General features: G+C 44.7%; 1 protein-coding gene across 3 annotated transcripts in view; it reads right to left on the bottom strand.

Moving 5' to 3' along the window:
- Positions 1-12,616, bottom strand: part of JAK1 (Janus kinase 1) — a 65,727-nt gene that overhangs the window by 10,740 nt on the left and 42,371 nt on the right. For all 3 annotated transcript variants that reach the window (XM_063344447.1, XM_063344445.1, XM_063344446.1), the window contains exons 6-13: positions 12,025-12,188; positions 11,106-11,448; positions 9,433-9,606; positions 8,494-8,651; positions 7,514-7,637; positions 4,603-4,789; positions 2,511-2,617; positions 1,112-1,258 (exon numbers count right to left, since the gene is read on the bottom strand). In XM_063344447.1, coding sequence (XP_063200517.1) covers positions 1,112-1,258; positions 2,511-2,617; positions 4,603-4,789; positions 7,514-7,637; positions 8,494-8,651; positions 9,433-9,606; positions 11,106-11,448; positions 12,025-12,188 — 1,404 coding nt within the window. The remainder of the gene's footprint in view (positions 1-1,111; positions 1,259-2,510; positions 2,618-4,602; positions 4,790-7,513; positions 7,638-8,493; positions 8,652-9,432; positions 9,607-11,105; positions 11,449-12,024; positions 12,189-12,616) is intronic.

Below are 12,616 nucleotides of genomic sequence, written 5' to 3'. Positions count from 1 at the left end.
TTTCCAGTAACATAAAGGGTCAACAACGGTAGGGATGGGCCATCCCACAGTAGTAACGGGGCAGCGGAGGGCTGTCTGAGGTGGGCTGTTGTTCACCAGGTCCTGCAAGCAACCAACACTCTTCCCTGTGCTCTCACAGGCACGCATACACCAGGGCTTAGCATCCCCTCTGTGACACGTTACCTTCTCTTACTAGACGCTGTACGAGCACTTTGGGCTGCCAGGAAGGCTTAATACAGGGAAGGCGAGACTTCAAATTAGAGAAAAATCTAGGTTGGAAAGGTCCTCTGGAAGTTACTGGCTCCCACCTCCAGGCTCAGAGCCATTCTAGCTTCATAGTTAGGTCAGATGCTCAAGAATTTATTTCAGTAGGAAATGGCCTCAAGTTGCGCCAGGGGAGGTTTGGGATGGATATTAGGAACAATTTCTTCCCTGAAAGGGTTATCAAGCATTGGCCCAGGCTGCCCAGGGAAGGGGTGGAATCACCATCCCCGGAGGGATTTAGAAGACGCTTAGACATGGTGCTGAGGGACATGGTTTGGTGGTAACTTGGCAGCGCTGGATTAATGGTTGGACTCGATGATCTTAAAGGTCCCTTCCAACCAAGACGATTCTATGGTTAAGCAAAATTCCAATTAAGCAACTCCCCTGTGGCCACGTCGATGACAGAACCAGTGACAGACTCACAGCTCAACGCACAAGGCGGAGGTCACTTCTGGTTGGCAGCAGCACCCTCACTGATCTCCAGGGCTCTCGACTGCCAGACCGTGGGTACGGGTATGAGGGTGCTCTTCACACCCCAGCAAGGCCTGGGTCCATTTTCCTTGTGCGCGTGGTCTGCGCGTGCGCAGGCAGGAAGCGAGCCCTTGGCGTGCTCCAGCCAGACCCAATGCTGCCGCCTGTCTAATGAGATGGGCTTTACCGAGCACCTCAAAAATGCTGGTCACTATGGATCTGACTGCCTAAAACAGTGAGAGAGACACCTTCAGCGTTTTCCCATTCCCTTACTATAGAGGACACCCCTTCTTTTACGGGCTTTTCATAGTTAACCACATACAATATGGAGAGGCCCAGTATTTGTAATGCAACAGAGAAAAAGGAAAAAACTTGCCAAAGAAATGTCTCTGTGGCTGGGGTCCAAGACTTTGAGGAGGACTTTAATCTCTTTTTCATTTTGATAGCCTTCATTCTCATCATCTTTGTAGTTGAGAATCCCCGAGTAAATCTGCGTTCTCGTCCCTCTTCCAAGATGTTCGCCCTAAGACATCAGACAAAACAGGACATGACGGAAACACGTGTGAACTTACACAAATACTCGAACCTGCACTCTATTCTCCCTCTCCAAGTCGAGAGTGGACTTGGCCTTCCGCTTGATCTAGCTACATGCAGATTTAAAATTATTACAGTGAAAAACCAGTGACAGCTTGTTTTTCTCTGCTTTAGTGCTCTCTCTGCGCACACTCGCCACTGTGAACTCATTGGATGTTGAAGAGCTGTTACATCGCCGTCAACACCAAACAGGTTCACTGTGATTTAACGTTATTAGACTAAACACCAAATGAACAAATAACAACTGGCACCTTATTTACAATGAGCTGCCATTGAGGCAATCTTTAATGTGCTTCCAAAAGTCAGAGGAAGTAATATTTCAATGGAACACTCTGTTTGGGAAAGCAATTTCCTCCTAAATAACAGAGGATTCCGCCTCGGGTATTTTCGCAGGAAGCCTGCGTGCCGACTGTAAATATACCAATCAAGAAACAATTAACATAATCTATATCTGTCCTCCCCGGTTGGTGATGCAATTTCAAAAAAAAAAAAAAAAAACCCCAAATCTTTTTATTTAACTGAAGAAGCTAACTGCGTGATTTAAGAGCTCAGGTCTTTTAAAACCATGAAATGTGAGTTGTGTGTTCAAGCCACTGGTTCTTTTTGAAGCTTATTCAGGTCACCTGCATCACTAACTGCAAATGATTGTCAGAAAATCTGGGAAAATCTGGGTGCTAGATCAGCTCAAAACATAAAATTTTGAATCCTAAGACTCTTCAGAGCTTTTAAATGCTTCACCCTTTTTTTACCGTAGGATATTATCTTAAACCTCAAGTCGCCTGCTGCTCCGATATGCCAGGCTCTAAAAGATACGGCCACATTTAGCAACAAACCGGCCAGGAAAATCAGCTCTTAAGACTTTCATGACTTTTTAAGAATGACCTTAGAAGCACCTCTTTCCACAGGCATTACAAAATTGCTCAAACATCAATTCCATTTGTAGTGAAAGGCATTACTTCGAAGCTTCTCTTCTTTCTTCCACACAAGACATATAAACATTTAGATTCTGCAATAAGAGGCTTTAATACAAATAAAGATTCGAACGAAGTTGTGATGAGGAGAAATGGGAATGGAAGAACCAGCCGGAATGGAGGGATTTTCTACTACTTAACTGGGTACGGTGGGCTCTAAAACTTCTTTACTTATAAGTAGAGAGAAACGCATTTCAGCAGCTGCCTGACCTGTATGATTTCTTCCTTGAGGATTCGGTGGAAACTCAGCTGCCCCAGGTGATAAACGGGCTGCCATTCCTGCGCCTTCTTGGTGGCAACCAGCAAGTTGGAGATTTCTGGAAGGCAGGGAAAGAAAATAGTCTTTAAGGCTTTTCAAATATAACTGCATTCATCCTTCTCAGTCAGTAACATTATTGTATACGCTCACTGCAAGGTAAATCCCCAAATGAAGGAGGAGGAGGGAGAAAAGAAGAAACTCTGATTTAATTTCTGCTCAAGTAACTAATATTCTGTCTTACCACAGAGAATTCACTAAAGCAGAGCTACATATTTTATATCATATACACAGTCTTAATATTAGCCATCTTGGGGCTGATATTTAGCAACTGATAGTGTTTCCTGCACAGAAAAATAGCCGGGACTGAAAGGGGAAACATCTCTGCTGTACGGTAAGTGAAAAAACCACACGCTCCCTCCTGCCAACAGGTACCTCTCCCTTCCAGTGCGCAGACGGGTGAGGAGCAGCTGGAGTCTCGTTTCCTCTCTTTACCTCCTTGAAAATGTCTTGCTCTCTGGGAAACACTAACAGCCTGTTTCCAGAGCACTGGAATTAAACGGGGGAATGGGAAACGAACAGAAGGAAAAGACTCAAAAGCTTCCTCCACCCTGCTCCTGGTCAGGGAGAGGCACGGTTGGATCCCAAAGTCTTGCACACGGATTTTGCCTTCCTGTGTTTGACGGCAGGCATTATTTATTACACCACAATGGTTTTAGATGCCTGGGTGCATCTGGCCTTCCCATTACTGTGCGGAGAACGTGTGCGTCGGGGCGAACCCGTGATCTAGCACTCTGAAAACAATCAGTAATGAACCGTACGCCGGGAAAACTGCTCCGTTTCTGCATCCCCTAAACTTCTTTGTGAATAGCCAATTAAATAGACTCAAAAAGAAGGAAAAACAAAACGGGGAAGAGAAAGAACAGGGAGCAGCACAGATAATGCCCTGGGTCCCACTGTAACTAATGCCAATGAAAAGCTGGAGTGTGCAGTCAACTCCTTGACTCGTCCTATTTTATTCCAAACACAGCTGTCAAAATGTAATCAAAATGTCAAAAAAGTATAATCTCTCCATGCTCTAGACAATTACCAATGTGCTTCAAAGTGTTGATAAGCTCAGCCTCTATCTACAGACAACTCTCCTCTAAATCCGTCAGAACAAGCAGGTAATTAACGTCGCGCAGTTATTCCCCTTATTCTAACAGGAAACCATTATCTGATCAACACAACCATGCCACTGTGTTTCCTCTTTCGTACAAAATTCAGCTGCAAGGCACTTGTAGCTTATAGCGAACAATTTCACTAAGTGTCGGCATTGACAGCTGAACAAACGCACGACTGTCCCAGCCCTCTAAAATCTGACCTCACAGATGGATTTACTGACTGCAAGGCTGTTCTGCTTGCTAACGCTTGCGGGCCGAGCCTCCCCTGCTGCTTCGGGAAGATTAATAGAGCAAACAACAGCTCACGATGAGAGAAACAAGCTTCAAACCAAACAACCGCTGCAGGTTGCAACCCTCCTGTGCTAGAGGAAGGCAACGCGACGCCTGGCATACGTGACTCGGTGGAGCAAAGGAAGAACCTTATATAGTCCCCGCTCTGCCGCAGCATGTCAGCCCGTGACTCTGAGTCAGCTGTGACATTTGCTTTTCAAACAAATCTAGAGTTCCACCTCTGCCGGCGATACTGCCGGCGATACTGCAGCTGTTTAGGAGCAAAAAGGGAAGCCAGAACTTTGCTCACTGTCATTTGAAAAATTCACGCAAACAAGGCTCACGAGAAGCACCACCCCCCGGAGCATCCTGTGCTGAGCTTGTACCACCGAAAGGAAACCCCGAAAACCTTGTTCACGGTGCTTGCTTTTGCTTTTTGGCAAGACTCCTCCTCCACCGAGAAGGAAGAAACTTTACAGATAATTTTTTAAGTGACAAGAGAGCTTCGCACAAGAACACAGAACAAACCAAAGACGCTAAGAATGCCTCCTATTTCTGGAGTTTGTTTTCTTTCAACAACAAAGTGCGTTGCCTCTCTTAAAGGACAGACTACCTCTTGGTTTTGGTTGGCAGCACCTCTTCAGTGTAAAGCTTATGTTGTCTGTCCGAAGTATTTGTCCTTTCAGGTGATCCATCAGCTCTTTTAAGGAGGAGAAAGACTTGTTTGAACCATGTAGGAAGTACCCGCCTTTCTTCACCTCAATCTGGAAGTTCTTGTACTGGATTGAATTATTTATCATCTGCAATTAGGGGTGAGAGAAAAAAAAAAAGTGAAACATAATAATTAAAGAATGTTTTAAAGCCATAAAAGCTTCCCAAAAGCCTTTGAAATTACAGAGAGGACCAGTTAATCACTTGCTCCTGAGCTAGGGTCCTCTAATCAAACTCCAACGAACTAGTAGTGGAAGAAGAGCAACATAAAGATGCCATCATGCAACGAGCCCAGTTGTGGCTTCTGAGTTTTGCAGAGCCTGAGAGCATGCAGAAGCCCCGACTCTTCAGAAGGAATTTTCTCTTCACAAGAATTGCAGAATCTGGACCCCTTTTGAAATCTCAACTTAAAAATAGCACAACTCCCTTTCACAACCCAGACCGTCCAACAAGTGAAACAAGATTTCAGGCTGTTGTTCACACCTTCCAGTTTCATTCCACTGTAGCGAGGAAGAATGACTGAACTTTCATACTTACCTCTCTCAAGCCCGTGCCCTTTCAAGTTCTACCCTCTACTCCTGCTCCCTCACCTCTACCATGCCGCAGCTCCGCTCTCTCTTTCCTCTCTAAGCCTCATGAACGAGGCTGAATCATTTCCGAGACAAAATCCGTTTCTTGTTTCAGTGCCTCAGTTGCCCTGTCTGTCAGAAGGCAGTCTTGATCATATAGGTTTTTTCCAAATGTCTACAGACAATGAACCAAATATCAATGCTGAGATGACTATTACTTCCAAGAGGTTTTTTTCATCATTTTGTTGTTTCTTGTTTCAAATGTCCCTTCTTGACCCCATCATCAACCTGGTCTCTTTCTATGACCACGTGACCCACCTCCTGGATGCGGGGAAGGCTGTGGACGTTGTCTATCTGGACTTTGGTAAGGCCTTTGACACCGTCCCCCACAGCATTCTCCTGGAGAAGCTGGCGAATCATGGCATAGACAAGTGTACTCTTCGCTGGGTTAAAAACTGGCTGGATGGCCGTGCCCAGGGAGTTGTGATTAATGGGGTGAAATCCTCTTGGCGGCCCGTCACCAGTGGTGTCCCTCAGGGCTCAGTTTTGGGGCCCGTTTTGTTTAATAGCTTTATCAATGATCTGGATGAGGGGATTGAGTGCGCCCTCAGTGAGTTTGCAGGTGACACCAAACCAGGTGGGAGCGTTGATCTGCTTGAGGGTAGGAAGGCTCTACAGAGGGACCTGGACAGGCTGGATCCATGGGCCAAGGCCAACTGTAGGAGGTTCAATAAGGCCAAGTGCTGGGTCCTGCATTTCGGTCACAACAACCCCAAGCAACGCTACAGGCTTGGGGCAGAGTGGCTGGAAAGCTGCCCGGCAGAAAAGGACCTGGGGGTGCTGGTGGACGGCCAGCTTAACATGAGCCAGCAGTGTGCCCAGGTGGCCAAGAAGGCCAACAGCATTCTGGCTTGTCTCAGGAACAGCGTGGCCAGCAGGAGCAGGGAAGTGATGGTGCCTCTGTACTCAGCACTGGTGAGGCCTCACCTCGAGCGCTGTGTTCAGTTCTGGGCCGCGCTGTACAAGAGGGACATTGAGGTGCTGGAGCGTGTCCAGAGGAGAGCGACCAGGCTGGTGAGGGGTCTGGAGACCAGGGCATGTGAGGAGAGGCTGAGGGAGCTGGGCATGTTTAGCTTGGAGAAGAGGAGGCTGAGGGGAGACCTCATTGCCCTCCACAACTCCCTGAAAGGAGGGTGGAGAGAGGGGGGTGTTGGCCTCTTCTCCCAGGTGAAGAATGACAGGACCAGAGGAAATGGTCTGAAGCTGCAGCAGGGGAGGTTTAGGTTAGATATTAGGAGGAATGACTTTACTGAAAGAGTGGTCAGGCCCTGGAACAGCTGCCCAGGGAGGGGGTTGAGCCACCATCCCTAGAGGTGTTTAAGAAACGTCTAGATGTGGCACTTCAGGGCATGCTCTGGTGGCAGAGATTGTAGGGGTTTGGGGTTTTTTTTTGTGTGTGTGTGTGTGTGTATGGTTGGACTCAATGATCTCAAAGGTCCTTTCCAACCACGAAGATTCTACGATTCTATGATTGATTCTATTAACACTTTTTTCTAAGAGAAGGAAAACAGTTTCTATGTCTTTATGCTATCATTATTCTCGTGTGAACGCTTTAAATATCTTCCCCAAACTAGCGAGTCAGCTGCAAACTTCCAACTGAGGTCAGTAAAATTCAAACTTCTGTGCAGTTTCTGCATTCTTTCTTTCTGCTTCTAACCGGTTTTCTCACCTATCCCATCTCATCAGCTTTCACTTATCACTCATCTTTCACAAAATAGCTTCCAGCAGCTGACTGTGTGTATGTGCCCTTCTGTGGCGCACTACACGTAATGGCCACTGTCCTCATGCACTGTTCTTTCACAGTGTGTCAGCAGAAATACATCCATATAATTAAATCCACATTCAAGAAACATGAGATAAGTTGCATGGACAAATTCTGTATGTCATTCTCACACCATATAAGTTTTAAAAGCTCAATTTCAATCGTGTCCATGCACAGTTTTATTGCTATGAATGGAAATGTTCTGGATGTAACGTGGATACAGCGTATTTGTAGAGACAGCACAAGGGTCTGGCGAAAATGAAGCTCCAAGTACAATTATCAATCTTCTGCTGCACCGGCTATCAAACAAAGACAAGGGTGCCTGCCCTAAAGCACATAAATGTATCAACATGGATTACAGGGAGCTGCTGGTCTTTTAGCTGATTATCAGATTACTGCTGGGAACGCCACACCTGACGTACCTCTGAGCCTTCGCAACAAGTCACTGTCATGAGAATGTGGTTGAAGTTGGTGCAGCTCCATCTCAACACGTACATTCCTGCTTCGTTCCCTTCCTGCCGCAGTTTGTTGATGGCGTATTCCGTGCTGAAAGAGTCCATGTACAAATGAGGAAAACCAACAAATGAGCAGTTGCATCCAAAATCTATTGTTAGTAAATACACAGGAGAGTAATCCTATATTTGGAACAAAAATGTGTAACAGCAACTTAGAAATATTTCTATTATTATTAAAACATGATTTAATTGAGTGCATTGCACACAGTCACATTTAGCTACACAGAGCAAAGGAAGAACGACTTATTAAGCTCTTAGCATCCTTGATGGGGAAATTCCACATCCAACACAGTGCACGCATAAGCTCTCAGTTTTATGTAAATTGCACCCTCAAACATAAAAGGAAAAGCCAACAAGGTGGGCAGAAGGGAAAAAAATGTCGTTAGCTATTGAAAAAAACAAAGGCTTGTTCATCCATCCGAGGACTCCCAGGGTCAGCGTAGATACAGTTCAACTCCGTTTACCTAAAATATTCCCATCTGTTCAACTGACAACGACCTTTATAGCTATTAGTGAAGTAAGCCTCAAAATACTCCTATAGTGAGGAAAAACTGATTCTATAGAAGAGTAAGTTGATATGGAGAGAAACAGTGGCATGTTTTCAATATAATCTTTAGCAAAACTAAGTTGTTCTACAACATTTTGGGAACTAACAGCCTTCCAAATGTCAGATTTCCTCAATGGATTCACTATGCAGCAGTATTAGAGCATTGAACCTTGAACCCTGGAGGTGTTCAAGGCCAGGCTGGACGGGGCTTTGAGCAGCCTGGGCTGGTGGGAGGTAGGTGGTGGCACTGGATCATCTTTAAGGTCCCTTCCAACCCAAACCATCCTGTGATTCTATGCCTAATTATTCAAGTGGAACAATAAAAATCATTTTTACTAACCAAATGGGTCCATGGCATCCATTCTTTATGTTGTGCTCAATCAGTGGGGGAGCCACATCTGTGCAGAGGTAATGGTGGGCATCTGCTGTAAGTCTGAAGTATCCGTCTATCAACGATGCAAACGACAGCGCCTCATCATGCGAGGACAGTTTTAATTCCTACAACAAAAAGATATTTTAGTAAAGAATTCTTCAAGTCCTGTTAAAACATTTCAGGAGTGTTTTAATATCGAGCAATTTTTGCAAAGGGTGGCTAAAAAATTGTCCAGAAACCTGTGACAGAAAACCATACGTATATTTAGGGAGCCAACACTGACCGTTCTCTATCCTCCCCACTCATTACTGGCTAGAAACTTTCTCTCTCTGGCGTGACATGTTCTGCTGTAATCCTACGCGAGATCTGTAAGGCAAACCCTTGTGCCAGCCTTTGTGAAATGGCACAAGCCCAGGACCAGAGCAGTGATGCTGGACTTGAAGCCAAGGGCACTCTGGCAGCTCCTGTCCAAACTCTAACAGCTGGCAGCCCACAGCAAGAAGAATCAGTTAGGACACCAAAATTGGGTATCTATAAACCGACCCTCCTCTCCTTCTCTCCCAGGTCCTCTCTGCATTTGCCTCCTCTCTGCCATCCTTGCTGAGCTCCTCTTTCTTGATGCTGTTTTTGACTCTCCAGGCTGTACAGAGGACGGCCACAGGCTGAGAAGCGTACCCAGGAGGCCACCAGGCAATGATGGTATGCAATAACAAGCGTAGAGAAACAACCATGCCCACCAACTTCTTGCTTTTCGCATCTGTACGGTGTTGAGGACAGCACATTCAACTGGTATTTACGAGTCCCATTAGAAAACGTTCCTCAAGGAGGTTGTCACCTGTTGCCCAACACCACTGTGGCACTACAGCTTCCCACGGGAGGGCAACCTACCCAAGGTTTGGTTCTTACCATCCTTTTGTTATCCTGCTTGTTAATGCTAACTGTAGACTCCTTGATGACAATGTGGGTGATTTCAGGAAAATAGGAAAAATTGTTCCACAAGTCTCGAATTTTGTGTTTTTCTTCATCCTTTTTGTTTTTGCTGTCAGATTTTTTCTTCTTCTCTTTCTCTGTCTGTACAGACTGCAAATATATTTTGGATAAAAGTATACTAATAAAAACATTTCATTTTTTTTCAGCATAGTGTTTTTACTCTAAAACGAAAATTCACGACAAATTAATCTTCCACAACTATTTAATTCTTGAATGCTCTTTGCACTGAATTATCAATTCATTTACATGTTCGGTGTATTCTTCTATCAAGAATTGTCCAAGAGAGGGTTTTCATGAGAATGAAAGCAAGCAGTCGTTAGCCAGGCGACCTACTTCTCTCTTGATATGCTAGGGATAATTTTAGTACCAGTACAGGGCTGAAAGGATTCGACTGAAATTTCTAAATTGTGCCCTTGAAATACTCTCCCAGAGCCCAGCCCAAAAGCCAGAGTCACATCCTTCTCGCGCTGCACGCCTGAACGGCCGACAGCAGATGAAGTTCTGCGCGCAGACCACAACGAAGCTGCGCATCTTAGAGGTGAAAAATTACTGAAAGTTATTAGTAATTACTTATTTAAAAAAGATAAATGTTCAGGCTGAGCAAAGCTTCCTGCTAGTCACAGACAGGTTCTCACCAAGATGAAAGTCTTTGGTTTGGGTATTTAAATAAATATAATCTATAAATCAGCAGAAAACAGGAGCCTTACAAGAAACAGGCTGTGCTTCTTGCAAGCTCGTCTGCTCAAATAACAGTTCTTCCTTCCCTCCCCCCCATTAATACTGTCGTTTAAACCAGAAATTCTCCGTCAGAGATAGAGATAGTTAGGGTACATCTAAATGGAGTGGAGCACGATACTTTTTGTGTTAGAAAAGATAGCTATCAGTAGGGTTCTCATCACTGTGGGGAACTGCGGCAAGCAAAAAGAGGACTATTTGTTCAAGTATCATATGTGGAGAAAAACTGTAGAATGTGCCATAACCTCTTCAAGCCTAGAGCATATTTAATATTTTTGTACACCAAATACGGAAGAGGTTAAGCAAAGTGACCTCAATTAGCAGCACTGAAACAAGAAACAACATATAAAATATCACTGACGAGAGAAAGCTTAGCTTTAATGTCACTATATTTTAATTTATTCATGAAAAGTCTAGGAGCATGAGCAAGCACGGCACCTGGGGTGCTACATACACAAAAAGCACTATCAGACTTTGAGGGCACTATCAGACAAGAGGGCCTCCCCAGACATTGATCTTTCAAGACTTGTGTCTGGTCTGGCAGATACAGTACAGTCTTTACTTTGCCTGGTGAACAGGTTGCCCACAGAGGTTGTGGAGTGTCCATCCTTGGAAGTTTTCAAGCTCAGAATGGATAAATCCCTGAGGAACCTGGCCTGACCTCAAAGCTAGACCTGAATGGGGGGGGTTGGACTAGACATCTCCTGAGGTCCCTTCCAACCTGCATAATCCTATGAAAGAAGCCCTTTCAATAAAAAGCTGATCTGCAGTGTCTGAAGATCATAACCATTTTTCAACAGTTGTTACATCCCCAAAAGCAATCTTCTATTTCCCATTTATCGAGGGATACTTACATTTGGCTTGAGCCTCCACTGAATTCCATTGTTTCCCGTTACGATGACTTCATATAGTTGGACGTTCTCATTATCTCCACAGTTAAATCTATTTATTTCATTTTCAGACGAAATCAGCAAAAACGAAGTCTCAAAAATTTCTGCTCCATAATGTTTAGTCAAGGTCTCCATTGTTGATAAGTATTTAACTTTCAGATCACGCGGCGACACGCTACTGTCGCAAATGGTTTTGTTGTTAAACTCTTTAAGGAAATGCTTGAAAACATTGTTTATCCGAATCCTGGTTAAGAAATTCCTCTGTCTGATAGTCTTGTTCAAAGTTTCCGGAATGTAAAGCTTATAACTAGAAAGAAAAACAATGCTATGAGTTAATACTGTTGTCTCCTAAAGTTTTAGCTTTCTAAAATGTGCAACTGCCTTACTTTGAAAGTTACAGAGAACAAGATGCGGTAAACCACTGTGCGGTTGGTACCGTAGCGGTGGTTTGCAGCATCAATAGCCAACAGGAATTCAAATAATAACCTTATCAGAAAGCTTTTTAGTCAGATGGATGCAGCCCACTCAAATCGATAAAACAAGTTATTCTAACCGTTTTCTCATTAGGTTGCCACTTAACAACACTGCCATTTCTGAACCTACTGAGCCAGAACCCCGAATTTACAGCAAGTCAACTGGTACCCAACACATCAGTGTGCTGGCTGCACGAGCTGCATGGATTTCAAATACTCTCCAGACGAGAAAAAAAATCAGGTTTTCTAATACATATCGACAAGATTAGGAAGACCCACTTAGCACTAGTAGTGTTGGAGCTTGTAACTCCCGTACAGTCAGACCCCGGAAGGTAAAAATGCTTAAAAAAGCCCTTCTGGAAGAGAAGCGCAGCAGACCCAACAGTGACAAAGAAGTTTCCCCAGCTCACCTGATATCTTTGGGAAGCTCCGGAAGCTTCACATTTCTCTTGATGGCATAGTGAGAGATTGCAAGGACAGCCATCCCCAGACATTCGTTTTCAATTTCATGAACCTCTTGATCATTTTTAGGATCGCGGATTGGTGCCAGGCCTTTCACTAAGTCATACTGACCCTTAATAGGAAGCAAAAAAAGAAAGCTGCCAGATTTGGTATTTGTCATCGTTTGTCTATGAGCAAGCAATATATCACAAGGTCGCAGGCTCTCCTTGAGCAAGAAGAGTCACCCAAAAACGAAAGCCAGGAACGGAAGGGGTAGGAGAAGAAGGGAAGAGCTGTGCAATGGATGAAACCACCTCTTAGACCAGTGAAACAGAAACACAGGCAAGCACTACTCACCCCACAAACCCTGCCTGTTTGCGAAGAAACACCAACGTTTGTGCCTGGCTAAGTCTTTTAAAATGACAGCTTGTGGAACAAGTGGCATGACCAGGTGGATCGTCACAGCACATCCATCCCACATGCAGTCCACAGCGTTGCGGCTTTCACCAAGAACGTGTGTAGACGCGCAGGTAGAACACCTGCACTGCTCAGACACTTACA

This window comes from Chroicocephalus ridibundus, chromosome 8 (genome assembly GCF_963924245.1).
Source record: "Chroicocephalus ridibundus chromosome 8, bChrRid1.1, whole genome shotgun sequence".
Taxonomy (NCBI): domain Eukaryota; kingdom Metazoa; phylum Chordata; class Aves; order Charadriiformes; family Laridae; genus Chroicocephalus; species Chroicocephalus ridibundus.
Note: the sequence above shows the minus strand (reverse complement) of the source record. Positions and strands in the feature narration are given on the sequence as shown.